The sequence below is a fragment of the Spea bombifrons genome, chromosome 7, assembly GCF_027358695.1.
Source record: "Spea bombifrons isolate aSpeBom1 chromosome 7, aSpeBom1.2.pri, whole genome shotgun sequence".
Taxonomy (NCBI): Eukaryota; Metazoa; Chordata; class Amphibia; order Anura; family Pelobatidae; genus Spea; species Spea bombifrons.
Window position 1 is genome coordinate 273,350 of NC_071093.1, and position 26,554 is coordinate 299,903.

The 26,554-nt window shown below is 42.4% G+C and overlaps 1 protein-coding gene across 1 annotated transcript; it reads right to left on the minus strand.

Annotated features, from left to right (window-relative positions):
- Nucleotides 1-14,885: 14,885 nt before the first annotated feature.
- Nucleotides 14,886-21,033, minus strand: EN1 (engrailed homeobox 1). Its single transcript, XM_053471626.1, has 2 exons — nt 20,529-21,033; nt 14,886-15,722 (listed from the first exon to the last, which is right to left on the minus strand). The coding sequence occupies exons 1-2, from the start codon at nt 20,869-20,871 to the stop codon at nt 15,406-15,408; spliced, it is 660 nt and encodes a 219-aa protein (XP_053327601.1). The 5' UTR covers nt 20,872-21,033; the 3' UTR covers nt 14,886-15,405.
- Between the last annotated feature and the right edge of the window lie 5,521 nt (nt 21,034-26,554).

A 26,554-nucleotide genomic window follows, 5' to 3' on the forward strand; every position in this document is an offset into this window, starting at 1 on the left:
GACCAGTAAACTGACCCAGAGGGCACAGCTACTGCCTCTACCAGATCAGAAGTAAAGAGTTACTGGTCTTACTGGGGAGTTGCACTGGGAGGTGTGGGAAGGGGCAGCTGAATTGGGGAATAAGGAGAGCGAAAGGAGCGTGTGGAGCTTGGCCACGACAGGCTCCAAGCTGGCCGTCCCGAGGCCGTGTTTGGGTTTCTGGCCTTTCTCATTTGTTTTGTGTCATTTCTGATGGCAGGCAGGTGAGGAGAAGCCCGGGACGGTCTTCTTCTCTGGAGTTTCTCCTGATAGGTCTGGACGTGCCAAGTCCTGCCACCAAACACAGGGCGAAGGCATTAACCACCCCCTACATTGCCCTGTGATGCAACCCAACATGGGGCATTTGGCCATTCGCTGCCTCCTCAGACAGACAGACAGACAGACATTTGTAGAACAACTTCCAGGGAGCCGAATGTCTGCCAGAAACAAGTTTGCTCAGGTTAAAGGAGCACGAGGAAACGTTTGCCTAGAAGAAATATTCTTGTCACGTAAAAATCCCACTATTAATCAAAAATCACATTACTGCGATGGAAGGAGGCCTCGCGCGCTGCCTTATAATAATACGTCCCAGATAAGATAAAATTGGTAATTGTACGTTGGCTTGTCAGGGGAAGCTGCTGGGAAGGGGGGAGTCCATTGACTCTGCTAATAGCTTTCATTATGTGGTTCTGCTGATTTACTCTGTCTGTTTCTGGAACGCGCAGACAGCTTTAATTGAAAGTGACTTATTACGTACTGCTAACGGCAAGAGGTATTTAGTTCAAATAAATGATCATTTTACAAGCCTGCTATTTGCATGCAAAAAGCATTAGTTTTATTTTCTGTGCATATTTGCATGATTTAAGGGTAAACGTGAATGCGTGGGATGGAATGGTTTGTGTCGAGTACCCGACGCATTCGGCGTCTCTCCCTCTGCACCAGATGTAGCCGAGTATGGGTCTCCAGGCGACTTACGGTGACCCGACTACCAGCCAATGATGAACAGCTGCTAGCACTCCCATAACGGCAAGACATAATCAATGTGGCTGAACATGGTGGGAGTAGTTTTCTAGGGTCAGCAGTGAGTAAATCAGTGCATTTTGGGAATTAACGTAGTATTTTATTTCTATTTGAGGGTTGGGAACCCCCCGTTGGCCCTTCAGATATCTTAGTGAATAGCCCGTGATGTAATCTCTGTGCCAGTTCTCGAAGCTGACCGGCCCTATTTTAGTGCCAATGATTTTCACCTCCTGGCCCCCTAAGGGTGCTTTGGACAGATCACCCCTTTACATTTTTTGTTTATTACTACTGGTGCTCTCAGTTGGCAACAACCCATTACACCAGGGGCATCCAACCTGCGGCCCTCCAGCTGCGGCAAGACTACATCTCCCATAATGCTCTTTCAGCTAAGGGGCTGGCTGAGGATGATGGAAGATGTAGTCCTGCAGCAGCTGGAGGGCCGCAGGTTGGACGCCCCTGCAATACACGATTTCGGGGGCCACAGTGATATTAGAGCTTTGTGTTTTCTGTACCTTAATAATAATAATATGTTTTTCAAATATATATATAATCTCAAATTTATACTTTAAAATGCAGGGTTTACCCCTATTCTGAGGCAAAAAATATTGGGAACCGAACCCGACATGCGGTGTGACCAGACACGGCACCAGGAAATACACGGGCCGGATTCCATTATTTCCAGGGCTGATTTTAATTCCCAGTTCTGGTTATATGGTGTAATGGGAGGGGTTATATGGGTAATGGGAGGGGTTACATGTAATGGGACGGGTTATATGGTGTCATGGGAGAGATTATATGGAGTAATGGGAGGGGGTTACATGTTGTGGTAATGGGAGGGGTTATATGGTGTAATGGGAGGGGTTATATGGTGTAATGGGAGGGGGTTACAGGTTGTTGTAATGGGGGGTTACATGTTGTAATGGGGGGTATATGGGTAATGGGAGGGGTTACATGTTGTAATGGGAGGGGTTATATGGTGTAATGGGAGGGGGTATAGGGGCCGCAGCCGTCCCTTCTGTCTCCTGCTTCCTCTGCCTTCTATTAGACTGTAAGCTCTTCTTCTGTTCCTGTATGTCTTATGTGTGTTCATGATATTGTTTGCTTGTTGTTACTTTGTATACTTATATACTGATATAATATCTGATATAATGATAAATGTGGGAGCTTCTATAATAGGCTGTGTTCATGGCGCCCGCGGTTCCGTACGGTGTAAATAGCAGCGGGTGGTAAAGGAGTTCTTCTCCTTGAATCTTCTTTCCGTTTGCTGCAGAAGGTTTGCTTCTGTTATTGAATGCGTCGTTGCAGGGGGTTGCAGGGCGTTGCAGGGCGCATGCGCGCTCTCCTCCCGTAAATTGCATTTTATCAATTACTGGGTAGTAACGCTTTGGGTTTCTATAATCTGCTAATCAGGGCAGGCTAAACATGCGCTGCTCGGGTTATAAATCACTTTGTGGCGTCCCCTCTGCTCTCCAGCCTCCTTCTAACGGCTCCTTAAGTTGTCTGTGTCAGCTTCTCCTTTCAACAAACATCTGCACTTTATCGCGGCTCGAAGGAATATACGTCTTCCTCCAGCCGCTCGGCCCGCAGACTCAGCTGCCTCTTCCCTTTGATGCCCATCTGCTCCGGATAAAATCCTAACTATCTATGAAATGCGAACACACGGCACCCAGGCCGGGGCGTGTGAGACCCCCAATTTATCTTACCCTATCTGTTCAATGAAGGATGTGCCTTTAACCCCTTTGGTGCAGCAGAGCATTTTGTGGTCAGGTGACAGACGTCACACAAGCTTCACGCACGTCACTAAATGCTTTTCTTCTGCATCGGGAATTCTCTATAAACTTTTCAAACGTGGTCTTTTCACCATAGCAACCAGTAGAACATCCCGGTCGGCAGAAACAGTTCATTGGTTGCTACGGTGAGAAGACTGATGTGATGCGTATGACTATGAGTCCTGCGCCAGTTTCTGGCAACTGTTACTGTGAGGCAAACGCAGATCAATTCAATAATTAGAGATAACCCGTAGCGGGTGATGGGAGTTATTTGGTTTCACGGCCCCTGGCTGTCATTTCCAAAATATTTCCCGTCATGGCAGAAAGTGGCCGCTTGGTGGAAAATTCCTATGGCCACCGAGGAGCATTTTCTCTGGAAGGTGTTAATTACCCCAGTAACTCATGGAAAATCCAGATGCTGCAGATCTGACCCGTGCCTAATCTCCGGGCCACGGACTCAAAGCAGGCGGTGAATACCTGGAGTTCCAGAGAGCCCCACGGCGTGCCCCCCAATCACCACGAGGAATAACCGGGTTACTTAATAATAAATAAAACCGTGCTGGAAATGAGCAGCACTCACTTCTGTTATGATCAATTGGAGTGTATCTGTATTGTATTTTTACTTTACTGAAGAGATAATAGCCTCCCAGCAGAGGTGGTCGAGGGTAATACAGTGAGGGTATTAAACATGCACAGGATAGGAATATGGCCCCTGAATCTAAGACGGGACCAACGACTGATTAAGGTTCAAGTCTTTACAGCAGAACAAACGGGTGACTAGATGGGGGCCAAATGGGGCCGATCTGCCAGCGGGTTCTGGCTTTCTGTATGCAGAGCGGTGGGTGGGGTGTGTGCTGAGTGATGCTCTACCAAAGAGGGGGCAGCAATGCCAGCGGAATCAGCCACTTTAATACAGGGGGTATAGAGACAGCAGGGGTACCTGCGGCATCAGATATCCTAATACTGGGGCACAGAGGGGGCAGGGGTACCAGCGGGATCAGATGGCTTAATACTGGGGTACAGAGGGGCTGTGGTGCCAGTGGGATCAGATGGCTTAATACTGGGGTACAGAGGGGCAGGGGTACCAGCGGGATCAGATGGCTTAATACTGGGGTACAGAGGGGTCCGTAAGTCTACTGATTTTGAGTGAATGTTTTTGAATTGAGCACTAAATGTGTCAGTGAGATGGGCAGCCCCCCTCTCCAGCACTGTAAGGGTTAAGGCCAGGTATTGCTGGTGGCCGCAGCTCTTTGCCTCCTCGTTCCCGTGAGAATTTGGCTATAGAGGTTGGGAATCCTGTCTGCATGCGCAGAAATCATTAAATAAAAACACAAACTGACATTTTCTCAAATTTTTCTGAGAAATATAAAGTGAGTTGGAGTCGCAGCGACGGAGCGAGAACTGGTGGAACTGGATGGGACAGCCTCTGACGGCGGCGTCTGGTGGCGAATCCATCAATCTGGGGCTAATTTTTTACACAATGAGGAGATAATGAAATCTCCTGAGAAATCTTTTTGTCTCGGTTAAATGTGATTTATGGGAACCAATCAGATGTCTGTATTCAGGGCCGCCCCCAGCCCCCAAATTCTGCTGCCCCTGGAGTCAGTAGTAATCTACCCATAAGTGGGAACTTCCTAAATCATTGTTATAGAGTAATCCCCGGTGCTCATACCTGCAAACTACCCTGAGGACCCGCTATTGTTGCAGGGGGAGTGGGGTGGACTGCAAAGTGACCTGGAGTTTTCTCATAGTGACCCGGAGAAGCGCTGTATACAGTAATATACCCCAGTGCTGTATCCATTAATAACCCCCCCAGCGCTGTATACAGTAATAACCCCCCAGCGCTGTATACAGTAATATACCCCAGTGCTGTATACATTAATAAACCCCCCCAGTGCTGTATACAGTAATATACCCCAGTGCTGTATCCATTAATAACCCCCCAGCGCTGTATACAGTAATATAACCCCCCAGCGCTGTATACAGTAATATACCCCAGTGCTGTATCCATTAATAACCCCACCAGCGCTGTATACACTAATAACCCCACAGCGCTGTATACAGTAATATAACCCCCCAGCGCTATATACAGTAATATACCCCAGTGCTGTATCCATTAATAACCCCACCAGCGCTGTATACACTAATAACCCCACAGCGCTGTATACAGTAATATAACCCCCAGCGCTATATACAGTGATATAACCCCCAGCGCTATATACAGTGATATAACCCCCAGTAAATTACCAGAGAGGAGGTACTGAGCAAGCCATGTCTCCCCGCACACTCCATCCCTGTCCTTGTGGGATGGGGAGTTGAGGCCAAATGGGGCATCTTTGCTGCCTCTGCCCTCTGGGGTGAGTGAGGTTAAAAAGTTAAAGGTGCACAAACCCATCCACTGCATATATATATATATAGCCCCTGCATATTGGAGTGTATTTGCACTCCTGTGCACCAGCGGCCCCTAATGTTTGGAAGATGCATTGCACCGTCTATTACCTTGAACGGGTCGTCGAGAGTTGAATGGAAAGTAGGAACAGGAATCATGGAGTAAACAGGGTTTGGGTGCCAGGAATAAAGACGCGATGCTGCCGATGCGCTGCCGATACGCTGCCGATATATAGTGTTCTGACATTATGACTGGGCCCTGAATCAGGAGAAATGTGTAGGGCGGCAGACAAATGGGTCATATGGGGCAGAGTTATCTCTTGATACCCACACTGGTTACGGCATGGTGGTACCAGCTGGCATAGCTTTATTGGGGTGAGACCAGCCATGATTTTTACTTCTGTAGGGTCTGACACGATGGCACCGTTTAGCTGTCTGAGATTAGCAGGAAATCCCGTGGGTTATTGGTTTAAATCTGCAGATTTGGTGGAGGTGGAAACGCGTCTAACTGGTTTTAGCAAACTAAAGTAAAGTGCGGATGTGGCACAAAACAAAGCGGCGTTTAATGAATGGGAGATGGGCCCATCGGGCAGAGTTATATCGGTGACATTCTGTATGCGTAGCGGAGCAGATCTGAAACCACGAACATTGGCTTCTGGCAGCCCTTTCCATCTCTATGAATGGGAGGCAGATTTGACTTTATTCACTAACCGTACTAGTGGTTACACTGCATGTGTTGCAGGACTGAGATGGTTAATATCTTTTTGTTGTTGTTTTAGTGAGAATCCTGAAATTGTCAGTGTAAGCGGAATGTGCGTAAAGGCAGTAATTATCGGAGGATCTGGCGTGGCGGAGAGTGCGGGACGGTCCTGCGGAGGGTGGGGGATTTCCACTGTCAAAAATAAACTAAAATACGGACCTCGGCTGTCAAATAAACCGGGAGGAATAACTTATGACATCTCATTCTGAGGATTTTTCATAAAGAAAATTTCAAGTTTACTTTAACCTTTTCTGTGCCAGACGAGCTCTCTGTTGAGGAGTCGAGATTGATACGAGGACCAATCATCTGAATCCAAGTCGGTTCCTTTTATCAATACGTAAGGCTTCAGATTTCAGATAGATCTCTTTGCTTTGGGCTGCATTTCCCTTATTTAATAGAATAATAAATAGAAATCTATCACGTGGCTCCGTATTATCGTATTAAGTGACATTATTTGGAAGGTTGGGTTCAGACTCTTAAGCTCGCGCTGTTCTGGAAATTCCGTGGACAGTCTGAAAAACCGGTGGATAAATTGCCTGTAAACTACGATTTGTACCCCTGAATATCCCTCATTTATAATACTGATGCTGTTTATTCTTTAAAGCCTCCCCGGTACCAGCAGTTACCCCCCAAGCTGGTGCATTTCAGGGCTTTACAGACCTCACTGAAAGGAACGGCCGGGGCACAGATTTCCATTGCAAGGGCCTCCTACGGCCGTATCTACATAATGACGCGGTGACCTCGTAGGAAAGTCATCGGAACTGAATTCTCCCGCTCCTCGCATTCATTCTGTGGCCTTTCTCAGACATCTGAGGAACAAACATTCTGCCTGAAGACCACGTCTGAAGATCCACAAACTTTGTGTAACTTTCCATCTGTTTCCCTGCTATCCCAATAACTTTCACCAAGACTCCGCGTAGAATCACCTATAGAAATAGGGACTGTCAGTCACGCTGATTCATTAAGTTTTTGGTAGAACTGCGGATTTCCAGTAAAAAGAATGTAATACTGCGATTAATCTGCAGCCGTCAGAACCCTCGTCGTTTAATCAGCGCCATGTGTTCATGTTTTGTATGAGCAATCTGCTAAAAGGTGACACGTTGGAGGGATTTCTCCGTGAGAGACTCGCCTTGTAATACCGGCGTGAGCTGTACTTGGGTGCTCTTAATGTCTGCCCCATCAGACAATGTCCCTCACCCCTGCACCATCGCCGTGTCCCCATCTCCCCACTATCTGCTCAGCCGATCAAAGCGCAGGGAGCCCACTGGATTAATTAGGAAGGGGCCTAATCCAGTTAGGATACAAGGAAGCACCGAGGAGAGGAAGAGCCCCCCTGACTGGTCTCAGGACCCCTGCCGTTACTGAATAGACCTGACTTTCATTGTGAGGATGTCTTTAGATCACGTCCCGTGACCGCGCAGCACACACTCAGACACCCGGATTCCCAGCCGCTGCCGGAATTGGTCGGGATTCTTCTAGGGCCAGCTGGGGTTCAGCAAAGTGCTAAGCAACCAGGTTATCCTAAGCACCCAGCAAGCTGACAGGGGGGCCTGGCATGCTAAAGGGTTAACACCAGGAGAAATTCCACCTCATTGAATTACACATTGTACAGGGCCGAGGATCCTGCAGGTGTTCGCCCTCCTTAATGACACCCTTGCCAGGTCACCTGCCCAGCCTTCCCATCGCAACAGCCACCTTCTCTCTAGAAGACCGGTTTAACGCGACGCGGGACACGTTTTGCACATTTCTCTGGTGGTCAAAGGGTTAAGGATTCTCCAGGCTAAGATTTATCAGTTTTTCCACAATAAGATCCATGAAATTAAGTAAACAATTTAAGTAATTTAATTAAAATTAAATATTAAACAAGTTGCATATAATAAGGCAACATCCCTGCTTTAATTGAGCCGACGGACCCGCAGAGGAGAAGCTTCGACGAGAAGTAATTAAAGACCGAGCTCCCGCCGGCTCGTGGCTGCGAATAATACCCGGAGCCTTCTCCTGGGAGACGTTTACTTAATTAAAATTTCAGTAATCTCCACAAAACACCTCGATAAGCTTTTTAAAACACGAATCATAATCCGTGGAAAGTGGCTGCGCCTGCGCCGGGGAGGAATATGTAGAAATGCTCTTTAATAATTGATTCCAGCCAGGAGCAAGTTTCCTGAACGCGGCGAAAAGCGTCTGAATAAACGCCGTCTGTCAGACGAGATGGGGGTGCATCGGGTCAGAGCCTTACATGATTCACATCGTTTTGGGCTGATTTCTCACAAATATGGGTCTTGTAGTTATTAATAAGTGATAAGTACTCATGGTTCTGCAGCGAATGCATAAATCGCTTTCATTTCTTCCTTCCAGATTTGCCCGTTCACTTTAGCGAAACTTGTCTCTCTGTAAGAAGTTCGTCCCCTCTTTGCTTCTGGTTGTGGGAATGGCAGCCGAGCTCGCGAGTGAGAGACGTTTGAGGCTCCCGATTACTTTCCCTTTTGTGTTTTCCAGGCGCCCGTCTCCCGGGCCTGGAGTTATAGGTTTGTTCTTCGGGACTCCTTTTTAAATAGTTTTTGACCCCAATTAGTTTGTGCCCAAAGCCGATCGTCTTCGTTAGATAATTCTGGCCGGTCATTCTGCGATAGAAGCGTCCCTTTAACCCGACTCGGTGCCGTCGCTCAGTCTTTTTCCGCCGGGGATTTCATTTTCTCCCCAGATTCCCGGGATTTGAGGCAGAAGGCACGGCGTGAAGTCTGGGTGACGTTTACTTCGAGTGCGCGAAAGAAACAGTAGTTTGTAAAGTTAAAAAATCGCCGTCTGCCGAGCCGACGACTCGAGAAAAGGGAGGAAGGGAGTCTGTTAACCATACGACTGCCAGCGAGTTGGGGCGTTTGGGGTATACTATATATTATATAGGTAGCACTATATGGGCAGGAGGTGTCTTTTAGTCTATGGTAATCGTTCCTTTAGCCGGCTGTCTGCGGGGGTTTAATAGAAGATTTAAAATGCCGTATTTCAGACGTTCCTGTGATTGATGCGTTTTAAATGAAAACGTATTATTATTATTATTATTATTATTGTTAAAATGTCACGTATATCCACTCCCTCAGATATTAGCGGCTGAGGAGAAATAAAATTGTAAACTTTTGCTGAACAAATTTATCCATATTCATTCTGGGGAAAAGCCAGCAGAAAACGCAAGCTTTGTGACGAACCAAACCACGCAGGACCTCGCCTAAAACCGCAGATATCTGCGTCGCAGTAAAGCATGGAGGTTATCGCAGAAACGAGCATGCGCGCTGCATCCATTTCTAAAGAAACAGACGCTCCTCTGCTTTCCGATGATTCTGGGGCCGCGCAGAACAGAACATTTTTAGTTTTTCTTTGAAAACGAGATATCTTTTCCAGAGCCCTCCGTCTGGCTTCGTTCTGCGATGACTTTGTTTTCTAGCTGCCAGGAGCAGAAAGACGCAGTGACACTGTGTGTACTCATCGCAAGGAAAGTGTGGCTGCGCGGGTGCCACGGAAGCGTGTCGGCGCTGTCTGGCGCACGCTGCGCAGCTGATATCATCTTTAACGGAGGACGTTTCCTCCAAACCCTTTCTTCCAAGACGGCGACGTATCATTTCTATTCATATTATTATTATTATTATTATTATTATTCGAGGTTTCGTTTCGTTATTCGGTAGAAATTCTTCTTTATAAATTATAATCCCTTCGCTGACTCGGATCTAGAAATTATTTTCAGGGAATGCCTCTAATAATTTTTGAAAACAATTACAAATGGAACGGGGAATCGCAACATTCGAACAAAAGAAAAATCTTTACGTTTTTATTTTTGTATTTTACTTTTTAAATCACTTTCTACATATTTCAACCAAAAAAAACATGTCAAACAACGAGAAATTAGAAAAAAATAATTCTATAGCACTCCGTGTGTTTATTAAGATCAACATAACCTCAACGCCTCCAATCAGATCAATTCAATAAACAAATAAATTGTTGCCGCTAAATAAATAAAAGATAATAATAATAATAATAATAAATGAAATTCAAGAGCCATAAAAATTCACAAAGATTCTGTTACAATGAGAAACAATAAATCAAAGTATGATTATACCGATCAATGAAGTTTATGGAGTCCAAGTGGTCTGGGGCCCAAATTTAAAATACAAATTCCAAATTTTAAATACATAATATATATTTATATAAAAAATCTATAGCGAGCGGCCAGAGCGGACGTTGTGTTCTACAGAATCAGATCCTATTTCTATGTTTCACAGGCTGATGGCGGAGCTGGATCCGCTCCCCTTAATATATAATACATGTTTCGAAATTATAAAAGCCGCAGCCGTTTTTGTTGAATATTTCTCCTTTCTCTTCTGAAATTCAAAACACTAACTGTTAAAATTGGAAAGAAAAAAAAATTTTTATTTCATCATTTGGTTTTTTCCATTTCATGGGATAATATTTAGCATAAAGTTTCTGAAGTGATTTTTTTTAGTTATTAACAAAAAGTGCCCTAAACAAAAAATACCATCATTTCCAGCCCTGGGCCAGCGCTCAGCACGCAAGGGGTTAATCAGCGGGATGGAATGGCTTTGCCGGCTGACAGAACATGTGCCGCAGATAATGACCCTCATCTCTTGCATACGGTTTGACAGGGTCTTTAAGAAGTAACCCCTGATGTGTGGTCTCCAGGCAGCTGTGCACTAATCACGTGACAGGTATGGGTAATATTGTACATGTGTGTCACACGTACGGCTCCTTCACGCACTCGGGGTGTTTGTGAAATTTCAGCATTTTTTTTTTACCAATTTGACAGGATTTGGCTCTCCCGCTGTAATGCAGAATTTCTACGATATCGAATTATAGAATGGAAGGTAAATATAGCAATGTCTTCAGAGACTGATGCGTGTTTCCATCCGTGTTCCCAACACGCTTTGGGGGTCCTTGTGTATTTTCAGTTGAGTGAAATGATCGTAGAGAAAAGAAACGTGCCACGTTGTAATAACGCCCTCTCCGTGATGAGATCGGATTGCGGCATCTCCTTTACATTAAAGCTTCAGACTTTATTTCCAGGGACGTTATCGATGTTGGAATTCTAGAATAATTGTGATAATGGGGCTCGCTGCGAGGGATTACACGCCATGCAGGTGAACTATTTCTAAAAGAAGCGTGTAGATGCGGGATCGGGCCGTGTGCGGGTCAGACGCTTCCAGCTCGGAACTCCCAATACAAAACTCCACGGAACTTGTATCAAAGTTCGCTAAATAAAATGTAGAAAATAATAAATCCACATTTTATCACCCAAAAAATGCAGTCTCTATAGTTCCATCAAAAACAAGGAATTGTTACTTTGGATCAATGGAGCTTCTGTAATTTTCTCAGATACATCTTAGCGCAGCCACGACCCAACTGCAAGAGGCAACTAGAAACCGGTCCCACGGGGGGCAAGTGCTGGAATTCTACGTGGCATTTATTTCATTAAAATTAACTCCTTCCTCTAAATAATCTTTTTTTCTGAGCAATAATTCATCTGGAGAATCACAAGGGTTAAGATCACAATATTTTAGAATATAGCGGGTATTAATGCCAAAAGGGCAATTGTGCCTTGATGGGGTGGTTAGGGGCGTGTCTGGGGCAGGGGTATTTGTGTAACTGAGTGGGGCATTTTGAAGAATAATGGGGTTTATTTACCCTGTTTAATTTATAAAGCCGTTCCCTGCTGTTTCTATACACATTATCGGGGCTTTTAGGGCTGTAGAACCCTGCGATCCCCTCATACCCAGCAAACACTCTGACCTCCTAGAAAAGAGGGGCATCAGGGGAAGGGGGCATCAGGGGAGGAGAGGGGGGCACAACTATGGACTGGCCCAACTAAACATTGATTAGACCTTTCCAACAAAAGCTGACCTGGGAGGAGCCTTAACTAAAATTCTACGAATCACATTATTGGGATGGAGCTTTATCTCTAAAATAATTGGCTGCATTCAGGTCCTTAAAACTATCACTTTACATTTAGAAAAATCTATGATTATATATATATATATCTATCTATATATATATCGCATGCCCCCCTCCCCCAGGGTACAGTGCAAAGTCTAAGCTAAAGGAGTAGTGTATAACGCACCTTCTCTGGCGAAATAACTGAGATATAACCCAAAATACTGTGAAGAGGTGTGACAGACAGACAGATAGACAGCCCGGGCCTCATCCCAGCTTATACAGCACAGGACACATTTTTAAAAATATGTGGTGCAAAATTCCACATGTGGCATAGTCGCCATGGAAACCACAGAATATTCCTGCATATTTAGCAAAATATCCCGAAATGACTTTGCATCTGTACTGAAAAAGGGAGCAGGCAGGAGAGCTGCAGTTGCATAGTACATAAGGTTACATAGCAATTAAAGCAGAAAAAAGACCCAAGTCCATCCCGTTCCCTTCTACCAATCCTTCCTGAAGAAGGCAAAATAAAACAAAATTCCGATTTTGCCACATTGCCAAAACAATTCCAGCGTGACTTAAAAAGGCGGATCGAGAAGCTGTAAAATATTTCTGTTTATTCTGTCGTTTATACCCCTGTATGTTTTTACCCACTTCGGAGGCATCCGGTGTATCTGATAGAACCCCTCTCTCGGTGGTGGATTCCGTACCTTTATTGCCCTTTCATCTCTTCACTTTATGTTACGAAGGGACGACTCTGGTGAGCGTCTCCTAAAAAGAGATTTCCCCAAAGTCACCTGAACATACATTATACAGGGCACCCCACTGATTTAATTATACATTATACAGGGCACCTCACTGATTTAACTATACATTATACAGGGCATCTCACTGATTTAACTATACATTATACAGGGCACCCCACTGATTTAACTATACATTATACAGGGCATCCTACTGATTTAACTATACATTATACAGGGCACCTCACTGATTTAACTATACATTATACAGGGCACCTCACTGATTCAACTATACATTATACAGGGCACCCCACTGATTTAACTATACATTATACAGGGCATCCTACTGATTTAACTATACATTATACAGGGCATCCTACTGATTTAACTATACATTATACAGGGCATCCTACTGATTTAACTATACATTATACAGGGCACCTCACTGATTTAACTATACATTATACAGGGCACCTCACTGATTTAACTATACATTATACAGGGCATCCTACGGATTTAACTATACATTATACAGGGCACCTCACTGATTTAACTATACATTATACAGGGCATCCTACTGATTTAACTATACATTATACAGGGCACCTCACTGATTTAACTATACATTATACAGGGCATCTCACTGATTTAACTATACATTATACAGGGCATCTCACTGAATTAACTATACATTATACAGGGCATCCTACTGATTTAACTATACATTATACAGGGCACCTCACTGATTTAACTATACATTATACAGGGCATCCTACTGATTTAACTATACATTATACAGGGCACCTCACTGATTTTACTATACATTATACAGGGGCTGTCTCACTCTTATCTATACATTATACAAAGCATCTCACTGATTTAACTATACATTATACAGGGGGCCAGTCACTGATTTATCTATACATTATACAGGGCATCTCACTGAATTAACTATACATTATACAGGGCATCTCACTGAATTAACTATACATTATACAGGGGCTGTCTCATGCTTTTAACTATACATTATACAGAGCATTACACTGATTTAACTATACATTCTACAGGGGCCGGTTCACCAATTTAACTATACCTTATACAGGGCATCTCACGGATGTAACTTTACATTATACCGGGCATGTCACTGTATATTGCAGTAAATGTGGTTTTTACAATCTACGCTGGGATCTAGGAAGCTATAAGCGCAGTTATTCCAGCCGTAAAATACGTTTTAAAGACAGCAGGCTATGGTTTTTTTTATACTATAAATGATACATTTTGTACCCGGTTATATTGTTCGAGGTCAGAGACTGGTATATTCCGGGTCACACTAGGCTGTATACAGGGGCCACTATGCTACACTTCAGGTGATACAATGCTCTATACACTATCGTATTTAGGTAATCCACTAAGCTATATATATATATATATATATATATATATATATATATATATATACTGTACATATATACTTATATATATAGGGAAGCCTTAATACAGTGTGTGATTATACGAGGTGTGTATATAATGCTAAATAAATTGAGCATGCGCGCCGTGCATCAGGGTACTTAACAGTTCATACACTGAATGGTAATATGTCTAATTGGCCAGACAAATCCCCAACCCACCCAAAACAGCCCCACTTTCGGGCAGGCTGATTAATACATTGGGGTATTTCTACAATACATAGACTTTTCTGAAGGCACAATGTTTGCAGCTGGGGTGAGGATTTGGGTGCTGGGTGCTGGGTTCTGTGACGGGCACTGGAGGGTAATAAATCCCAATTTACTGCCTTAACCCTGGCATCTGTATAATCTAGAACCTGCATGCAGGGACGTGAAAAGCCACTCCCGTAAGGGATACAGTATGGTAACAATATTGGGATTAAATCATTATGGGGTACACACACTGGATATAGACCCTGCAAATAAGAGTGGGAGGGAGTGCAGAGGCAATTAGATGCCAGTGAGAGGCAATTGCAGTGCGCTGGGAGCGCTGGCACTAGTGGAGAACGTACAGTGCACTAGGGCAATTGCTGGTGGCAGTGTACGGTGATGACGTGTAGTTATATGCAATCAGGGGCAGTTTCATTTTATTGTGAAGTAGTGATGCCTCACCATGGGGGTCAAAAGAGGGGCTATTTATAACACCATGTCTGCTAATAACTCCATCCTGCACTATACATCGCATAAAAAGCCCAGGACGGTACCCTGGGTCGCAGAGCTTACACTCACACAATGAAAGGCAGAGAGCTGAGTGTGACCAGTATCTGTTTATTATAAAATAACTTACATCCAGTCTGTGTCCTGACAGCAGCCCCACGACACTCCGTGGGGTCACATTCCTCTACACAAAATCTTTGGCTTGAAAGCACAGCTCAGTAACTCAGTCTGGTGAGGGAGGGGTTAATGGTGCTCAGGAACACGCGTGGCAGATCCACACAAGAGGATTAACAACAGCCAGAAATAACACGGGGTAGAACACAAACTCCGAGTCCTTACCTGATCATAAACCTATACAGGGGCAACTTACACATAATGGGGACTTCAGTCCCATCCCAGGGGGATGCCCTCATGGTCCTGCACAGTAGTAGTTGAGAAAGGGCTTAGTCTCTGGACGGGATCCCAGGCTGCCCTCATTGTCCTGCACAGTAGCAGTTGAGGCAAGGCTCGGTCTCTCGGCAGGGCTCCTAGGCTCTGTCCTCGTTCGCGGTCCTCCTTGGCCTGCACAGTAGTAGTTGAGGCAGGGCTCAGTCTCTCGGCAGGCTGTGCCCTCACTCGCTGTCCTCCTTGTCCTGCACGGTGGTGGTCGAGTGGTTGTAAAGCCCCTGGGCCATGAGGTGCAGGGCCAGTCCGTTCTTGAGCCCCGTGGCCTTTTTGATCTTCGCCCTTTTGTTCTGAAACCAGATCTTGATCTGGGACTCGTTGAGGTTGAGCTCCTGGGCCAGGGTCTGCCGCCTCTGCTCCGTGATGTACCGGTTCGCCTGAAACTCACTCTTCAGCCTCTGCAGCTGCTCCGCGGTGAAGGCTGTGCGGGGCCTCTTGTCCTCCTTCTCATTTTTCTTCTTCTTCAGCTTCCTGGTCCGGGGTCCTAGATGCAGAAAAGGGGTTAATATGTTTTCAACCGGGGCAGATTATTCATTTCTGATAAACAACATTACTATATATATATATAATTAGTTTTATTATTATCATTATTATTAGTAGTAGTATTATTGTTGTTACCACCTCCACTAGATCCCACGTCTAGTGCCAATAACAGTCTCTCGATTTCTTACGAAGAACGAAGGGTTAAATTCCCCCCAACGCTACTCGTGCTTTTTTTTAATTAGAATGTTTAATTATTTTTCATTTTAATTATAATAGAATCTATAGCATACCCCCCCCCGTAAACAATATAACGAAATAATTAAATATTCAAACTCTCAGACTCCCGATATATATTTAATGAATTCGGTCGATTTATGAGGAAAGTTTACCGAGAGAGTTCGCCTCCCTATATTATTATATATTATTATTATTGATATTATTATTATTATTATTACTGTTTTTATTATTACTGTTTTATAATATAATTATTTAATATATATTATCGATCTATTGTTTATAAATATACATCAGTAATTTGCCCTTTTCTTTGTAAAGCTGCCCCCACTTTATGTCATGACACTGACATACCTTTTAGTGTGATACTCCCCTCTTGCCTCCCCCGTGTATATTTTTGGGCAGGTAATTGTTTTTCGTTTTTTTCTGAGAAATGTACGTTAATTTCAGGAATAAGAGAATGGGCCGTCCTCGCGATATTCGGGATTATTCTCCGTGATATTGGGGATTATTCCTCGCGATATTCGGTATTATTCCCCGAGATATTCGGGATTATTCCACTATATATTCGAGATAATTCCACGCGAATCACATTTTACACAGTTGTCTTAATTTCGTTTTGAGAATTCATAAATTATATCCCTTATCCAGTTATAAGCTTTAGTTCCCTTATACCGACTATACTGTTTATGCTCGTTACACATTTTATATCGCTCATATAATGTTGGATACATTGGTGTATCGCTCATATAATGTTGGATGCATTGGTGTATCGCCCATATAATGTTGGATGCATTGGTGTATCGCTCATATAATGTTGGATACATAAGTGTATCGCTCATATAATGTTGGATACATAAGTGTATCGCTCATATAATGTTGGATACATTGGGGTATCGCTCATATAATGTTGGATACATTGGGGTATCGCTCATATAATGTTGGATACATTGGGGTATCGCTCATATAATGTTGGATACATTGGGGTATCGCTCATATAATGTTGGATACATTGGTGTATCGCTCATATAATGTTGGATGCATTGGTGTATCGCTCATATAATGTTGGATACATTGGGGTATCGCTCATATAATGTTGGATACATTGTTGTATCGCTCATATAATGTTGGATACATTGGTGTATCGCTCATATAATGTTGGATGCATTGGTGTATCGCTCATATAATGTTGGATACATTGGTGTATCGCTCATATAATGTTGGATACATTGGTGTATCGCTCATATAATGTTGGATACATTGGGGTATCGCTCATATAATGTATATTGTTTATACCTCTTAACACATTATGCCTCTTATACCGTTAATTCCTAATATTCACTTTATATCGCTCATACGATTTATAAGAATGATATCCCTTACATCCCTTTGACCGCTCGGCAAGATCCCCAAACCGATCGCAACGAGAACACAATGCAAACGGACACACAAATGCCTAGAGCCGGCTGAGCTCAGGGGCCCCAACGAACGAATCATTCCTAATGTTTCCCTGATAATGATAAATAAGAATCAATGGGAAATTATTTTTATTCGTTTGGGAAAATAATTTGCATAAATCGCAGCGTTAACCTTCCAAACGAATAAAAGATACCCCGGAATGTGTAAAGCATGAAAAAGTGTCTAGACCTGCCCCCGGAATGCGTGAAACGTGAAACAAAGTGCCCGCAATTACCCCGGAAAAACAGCTGGGAGCTCCATCTATACATTACCTGATAATAAGTAACCGTGTATATCTCATTGTATGTGTGTATCCTTTAATATGTGTATATAGTTACAGTATACCTCCTATAATATGTGTGTATCTGATACAGTATACATCCTATAATATGTGTGTGTGCAGTTACAGTATATATCCTATATGTGTTTATTGTTACAATAGATATAGTCTATAATATGTGTGTATCTGATACAGTATACATCCTATAATATGTGTGTGTGCAGTTACAGTATATATCCTGTATGTGTTTATTGTTACAATAGATATAGTCTATAATATGTGTGTATCTGATACAGTATACATCCTATAAAATGTGTATATAGGGACAGTATACATCCTATAAAATGTGTATATAGGGACAGTATACATCCTATAAAATGTGTATATAGGTACAGTATACATCTTATAATATGTGTACATGGGTACAGTATATATCCATTCATATGTGTATATAGTTTCAGTATATGTCCTAAAGTATCTGGTGCACTAGAAATCATATACGACGTGTATATCTGATATATATATATGTATATATATGTCGTATACGTGTGTTTCTGGTATAATATGTATGTAGCTCTATCAATATTTATCCTAAAATATGTGTGAATTCAGTACAGTATATATCCAATCATATGTGTGTATCTGGTACAGTATATATCCTATGTGTGTATAGATACGGTATATATATCCTATAATATTTGTGAATTCGATACAGTATATATATTATATATTTGTGTCTGGTACAGTATATATCCTATGTGTTTATAGAAACGGTAAATATATAAATATCCTATAATATGTGTGAATTCAGTACAATATATTTCCTATAAGATGCCTGAAAACATGCAATCTAAGGGTATCATTTTCTCGGAGATCTATATAGAAAGAGGGCATGTGAGCAGTGCACACAAAGCATCTTATCAGGTACACAGTGTACAAATTCAACAGGGACACACATATATATATATATATATATATATATATAAAATACACACAAATATAAATATATATATACATATCTGTGTGTAATATATAGTGGTACATATATATTTATTTGTGTGTATTTAGTGCGTGCATAAGACCACACAGACAAATTGGATATACACATTCAAACACATATATACAAAAACGTATATATATATATATATATATATATAAAATATATTAATATATAAATACATTTATATATAAAAAAGCATATTTATACATGAATACTAATATAAATATAACAAATATGCAAATATGTTTACAATTATTCCAGAAATTCCTCAGATTTGCCATTTTCACGAATAATCAGTCGAGAATTTAATGTTTTATGTATTTCGTTGCATTGAAACCCCCCAAAATATCCTGGGCTCTGTGAGTGCGGACAGACAGACAGAAGCCAGGACAGACAGACGGAGGCCGGACAGACTATTACCCTCTGCTGTGTGATATTACCCACATCCCGCCCTGATGCGGGTATAAATCGCTGACACACTCCTGCATCAAAACTAAAGAGAATCCGATTTATTTCCACAAAATTCATTGATCAAAATCAGGATTTAATCTAAAAACACAAATAAAACGCAAACACCGCGAATTAGCGTCAAATCCATAAAAATTTCAAAATATGGAAAAATAGCCATTTCACTTTAAATTCGTAGATTTAGAAAAAAAATTCTGCGTTTTTATTATTACTATTACTATTATTATTTATATGACATATAACAGTCATGTTACATATGAATGAACAGTAACAGGTCCATATATATAACCGGCTGCCATCTGATATATACCTTTAGTTTCCTCTAATAACTTCTTCTAACTCTCCGTCAGCCTGACATATATTTATAAATTCATACATCGGAACAGTATAGGCAGAATTTGTGCGTGTTGGCACCTATGTACAGAATACACTAAATACTATGTTTTTTGTAATTTTCCTGTATATTATTTAAAGTCCACATTGACACTTTTATCCACATTATTTGATAATCTGCCTGAAAATAAATTGGCGGTGATCACCTATATAACCTGGGTCATCCTATAAACAGCATATTGCGTGTATATAAATCAATCATATCATGTACAGATCCGCACGAATCTGTAGGGAAAGTATACAGGGAGCTCAGCGATATATAAAGCGGTCCATAAACATACAAAATGGAGTTACAGTAACTTCAAACAACCTTATACACGGGGTTTATACCGATGTGTATGTCCTAATTTAGTTATAATACATATGATAACATATAGACCCAAACTCACTCCTTCATAACAAGTAATACTGATTTATCTAAAATCGTTTTATATCTGAGGCATTAATACGCCGTGTACCATGCGAATCGTATTATGTATACAGTCCTTCGTTACATTATACTATGCAGGTATATAAGGCTGTATATATACTTTTACACTGCTTTCGGTCAGTATATATCAGTTACGATTTTATATATATATATATATATATATATATATATATATATACACCGATATATGTGTATTTCCTGATGCATTATCGTTCTCTGTGTACGTGTCACGGTATCCTGTAACGGACGTTTATCCTCTGATTATTTAGGTTTTTTTTCAAAGAAAGCGATTTTTTGTCAGCCCCGACAATGTCTCCGCTCACATCACCCGTTTATACTGCTCTGTGTGACCGTGCGCCCAGTACAAAGCGATCCTGGTCCCGGGAAATCCACACATCGCTCGCTACTAACTTCCCCGCGCAGGAGTAAAATCAAGGAAAAAAAGGGCAGATTGTAGGAGTGATTCTGGAGCAGAATATTGGGGTCATCGCGGTGATTATGGGGTCTCTGGGTGATTATGGGGTGCCCCTGATCGCTCACTTACCCGAGGACGGTCGGTCCGAATAGCGGGTGCAGTACACCCAAGCTGGCCACACCAGAGGATCAGCCTTGTTAGTTGGGGTCACCGGGGGCCCCACCAGGAGCAGGCCAGGGTTGGACGCGTCTGAAGGGGTGTCGGAGTCCGGGCTGGGGGTGGGGGTGTTGTTGCCCCCCCGGGGGTGCAGGGGGTTGACATTCTCTCTCCCGGGGGGCTCCTTTCTGCACCCAAAATCCGGCCTCAGGATGTTGTCGATGAAGAAGTTAGTGGTCCTATGTGTGGGGGGCGCAGGGGCCCCGGGATCCGGCTCACTAGGTGCCCCTGGACTGTGCTCTGTCTGCTCCTCCATGACAGGGTTCCCTAGGGTCCGCTTCTGATCTGTTTCACCCCAACGGTGAGTTCTCAGCAGCACCCAGACATCACTCACTGGGGCCCCTGGGTCTCTCGCCTGGGGCCCCTCTCGCTGGATCTCTCTCAGACTGGTGCCCCTGTCTCTGGGTCTCTCAGCCTGGGGCCCTTCTCTCTGGGTCTCTCAGCCTGTTGTCCCTGTCTCTGGGTCTCTGTCTGGGGCCCCTCTCTCTGGGTCTCTCTGTCTGGGGCCCCTCTTTCTGAGTCTCTCTCTCTCTCTAACACTGATTCTCTCTCTCCCTCTATCCCCACTTCTTCTGCTGCGGCCGGAAGCACGTGAACCTGAGCCACGTGTGAGCAGCCAATCAGAGGCTAGGGTTGCGCCTGTTGTGTCAGAAGTCGGCCAATATGAGCCCAGGATCCAGGAGCTAAATATTTGGAAGAGGGTGGAGGGGTGTGCCAGTGTCTGATCACAATACTCATAACACATACAACACACACAACACATCCAACACCCATACAACATATAATACATACAACACACAACACATACGAAATATAACACATACAACATATAACATATAATACACATAACATACATAAAAAAATATAACATATACAACACACAGACAACGCATGTAACTGTGACTTAACCCTTTCATTACCAGGCTGGCTAAGAATTCACCTGCAGAAAAGAGCCAACAGCGCAGAATCCGTTATATTCCTGATAACTACCCCCAGCTGGGAAAGAATTCGCAGGGAATTGTGAGGAGAGGCAGGTAGGAGACAGGATGTGCCCCACAGACCAGGCACAGATCGCAAATACGATATTTAGTAAATAGGGGATATATTTGCGAGGATTCCCGAGCATTCACAGTAAATGCGATGCGCGGGGCACCTTCTGTAGGGGTCAGTCCAAGTATATACTTAGTAACACTGTGTATTTTAACCGGGTAATACTGGGAATTTATACGCTGTATTTATACCGAGTATTTATACTGGGTAACAATGTGTAATAATAATTACGTACAATACTGTGTATTACTGTGTAACAATAACGGATAATACCACATACAACGCTTATACAATACCGTGTAATAATACCGTAAAATAATACAATACTGTATAACAATGTGTAATAAAACTATATAATACGGTATAATAATACAATGCAATAGTGTATCATACTATATAATAGTACTTTATAATAATGTAAAATAATTAAATGCAATACTGTATAACAATGTTTAATAAAAATATATAATACTGTATAATATTACTATATAATATTGTATAATACTATATAATTCTTTATAATACTGTAAAATAATACAATGCAAGAGTCTATAATAATGTGTAATAATACTATATGATACTGTACAATAATACTGTATAATGTGGAATAATACCATAATATCGTGTAATAATGCTATATAATAATACTATATTACATTGGATAATACTGTATAATAATACTTTATAATACTATATAATACTGTAAAATACATTGCAATACTGTATAATACTGTATGTAAATGTGTACTAATACTACATAAAACTGTGATATAGTACTGTTTAATAATATACTATTGTACTATTGTATAATACTGTACAATAATGCTATATAACACAATGCAAGACTGCATAATACTGTAAAATGTGTAATTATACTATATACTGTATAGTAATACTATAATACTGTATAATATACTACATAATATTGTGTAATACTAATATATAATCCAGTATAAAATACTGTGTAATTACTATTTAATACTGTATAATAATAGGATACAATACTCGGTAATACGGTGTGATAATGCAATATATTACTGTGTGATAATTCTGTATGATAGTTTTCTATAATACTGTAAATAATACTTTATAATACTGTTTAATAATACTTGATAATAATACTTTATAATACTATGTAGTAATGCCATTTAATACTGTATAATACTATGGGGTTTTGTGTGACAATACTATAACACTATAAAATGTGGTAATAATACTAAACAATACTGTATAGTCTGTGTAATGCTGTATAATACTATATAATATTGTGTAATAAGAATGTATAATAAGGCTATATAATGTTGTATACTACCGTGTAATAATGGCGAAATAATGCTGAATAAGACCTGTGACACTGTATACTATTGTTTAATACTCTGTAATGATACTTACTGATATATAATATAATATATGTATAATCCTCTCTGTCGCAGTGTGTGGAATGAACCCGCACAAAGTAATAAAATAGAGATCACAAAATAAACCGAAATGCACATTATTAGTCCAAACTAACGCTCAACATACACGCATTTATTTATACCTGAAATGCTCTCTAGCCTCCTATAGCGCTCAGTATAAATTATATAATCACCCCAAATACCCTCCATCTCCATAAAGCGCTCAGGAACCATTATATAAAACTCCACAATATACAGCGCCCTGTGTATAATCCAAATGCCAGGCACCACGCATATAGCCCTCAATAAATTGTATATAACGATCCAAATACACCCTGTGCCGATACAGCGCGTAATATTTAGTAAAAGCCCAAGATATATTGTATCACTAATGTAGCAATATAACATAACGATCTCGTTACTCACTATCCCGATATAGAGCTCTAAATCACGCATATTACACATTATCCTGATATAGCGCTCAGTATACTCATTAGCCCGATATGATGCTCAGAATATAATCACGAATTGATCAGATAAAGCTGATGTGCTGCTCAGTATATGAAATATAATAACCAGAAATCAGCATATAATAATAATAGTAATAATAATAATAATCGAAATCCTCGTGTAGTGCTGTGGGAATACTCCGAAAATAATGAATACTGCCCCGAATTCCCGAATAGAGCGTAACTGAGAACCAGCCGGACCCCCGGATTACATTACATACAGCGTTATAGGGGGCATAGAACAGTGAATAGGGGGCACAAGTGAACCCCCAAACCCTTCTCACATTTAGAGACCTACACACACCATGCACACACTCTACTTTCATTATACACACACTCTACATACAACATACAGACTCTGCACACACATTATACACACACATAGTCCACATACATTATACACACACATACTCCACATACATTATACACACACTATGCACACACTCTACATACATTTCACACACACTGTACATACATTATATACACACTATACATACACTATACACACAAACTCTACATACATTATACAAACACTTTGCATACATTATACACACACTCTACATACAACATACAGACTGTACACAAATTATACACAAACTACATAAATTCTACACACACTCTTCATACAATATACACACATGTTACATACAATATACACACACTTTACATACAAATCACTCACACTTAACATACGATACACACTCACTGTACATACAACATACACACTCTGTACATAGAATATAGACATTACACACACTCTGCATACATTATACACGCTTTACATACAATATACACATACTGCACATACAGTATGAACACTACACACATTACACACTCGTTACAAACATGTTCTACACACTGTCTATGGTTCTCCATTTACTGTATTAACTGACATGCTCCTCAGTCACTCCCATCACTCGCAGCCACCGGCACTAACTACATGAACACCGCGCATAGGGGCAGTCACAGAGAGAGCGAGGCAGACTGGGATAGAGACAGCGTGAGACAGCGCTTCATACTGACAGACAGTCTGAGAAGAGACAGGGGGCAGAGAGAAAGACGGGTTATAGTGTCTTCACAGGGGCAGGTTTAGACAGCCACTGGGCTCGGGGTTAGACAGAGAGGTATCTCTGGAGTCACATTCCCAGACAGAGAGTGCTGTGTGCTATACGGAGAGTGTTACGAGTTATAAAGGGAGTGCTGAGTGTTATACAGAGAGTGCTGTTTGATACACAGAGAATGCTGGGTGTTATAGAGAGAGCGCTGGATGTTGTTATACAAAGAGTGTTGTAAGTTATGAAGGGAGTGCTGGGTGATGCGCAATACAGAGAGTGCTGGATGATATACAGAGAGTGTTGGGTATTATATAGAGACTGCTGGGTTTTTTCTGAGGGGGCACACCCCCTCCCACTAATTTAATTAAGTGGGAAAGCAACAACGTGATTCTGCTGTGGGGGAATTACGTGTCTGGGGGGGGCAATATATATTTACCCCGGTGAGTGGGGGTTTAGACAGACAGTGTGCATGAAGAGTCTCTTTACCCCAGTCCGAGCTGCACATTTTGGGGTTAATGAAATTGTAATTAGCGGCGGTTGAGGGTCCCCCGGGGTATAACGGGGTCTCTTATCTCCAGCGCAGGAGCCGTCGGGGGAGATAATTTATACCGTTTAATTAGTCTCCATTCCGCCTGATGGGGTCAGAATAAAGCGGGGGTATTTAATTAGCCCCAACCCTCCACAAATGGCTTTATTGACGGCTGGACGCCGGTGATTCATTTCCCTTTCAGGCCGGGATACGGTAACGGTATGATAAATGCCCCACGGGATCCACAATGTACACTCCCCGAGCCACCAAAGTGCCCCCCGATTGTTAACCCTTTACATGCCGACACACACTGTGATAGCTGGGGAGGGTGAGAGTGAGTTGGGGGTTGAGAGAATAATATGGAGAGGGAATGGTACCCAGAGAAACAGTAAGAATTTCGCCCCTGTGGGGCACATACTACCCCAAATCTGGACTGGGCAAGGGGTATCCCAGCTGTATCTGCAAAATAGTTACAAAACAGGAGAGAATTAATACTGCCCTTTCCTATGTATTATTACCTCCTGTTCACTAATACTGTCATTAACTAGGAGGCAGGGAAAGGCAATTGTATGGAGAAGCACAGATATTACATACAATATCCCCCCAGGTCACCTGCCTTCTTGCCCTGCACTCGGATCTCCTCCCATTGGATGACACCTGTTCATTGACATCTATCGGCCAATGTGAAGAACGCTAGACAGTGACACATTGATGCCAGTAGGGGAGCTCTCCACGCTCTCATGGATCAGCCGGTAGGGGGAGCTCTGTGATTTCCTGAATCAGTCAGGAGGGGCTGGTACCATGTGATCTCCACCTGCTGCTTTATGCACATCCATGGACAGAGCTCCACCTTGTGATTTACATATGTCTGTGTAAGGAGCTACATATCTGTACAACGCTTGCTGTGCCAGATTATGGTCAATACGCCTACAACATTTACATATCGGAGCCCAGCCTGATAAATTAAAGATGCCCAGAGCTCCGGCTTTAACATCAGGAAGTTAAAGTTTGGCTCTCAGGAGTGGTCAGTATGGAGTTAGTGCTGTCACGTTGTACGAAGACATTTCTCCTCCACACCTGTTTATGTAGGGTATTTACAGAGTTCACCTTGTGGTGGAGACATGTCTCGCTGGCGCGCCCCCTGCTGGTGGAGACATGTCTCGGTGGAGCGCCCCCTGCTTGTGGAGGCATGTCTCGCTGGAGCGCCCCCTGCTTGTGGAGGCATGTCTCGCTGGAGCGCCCCCTGCTTGTGGAGGCATGTCTCGCTGGAGCTCCCCCTGCTGGTGGAGACATGTCTCGGTGGAGCGCCCCCTGCTTGTGGAGGCATTTCTCGCTGGAGCGCCCCCTGCTTGTGGAGGCATGTCTCGCTGGAGCTCCCCCTGCTGGTGGAGACATGTCT

Coding starts and splice junctions, on each gene's coding strand:
- EN1 (XM_053471626.1), bottom strand. CDS start 20,871: ATGGAGGAGCAGACAGAGCACAGTCCAGGGGCACCTAGTGAGCCGGAT. Junction 15,723..20,528: donor TTCGGACCGACCGTCCTCGG/GTAAGTGAGCGA, acceptor TTCTGCATCTAG/GACCCCGGACCAGGAAGCTG.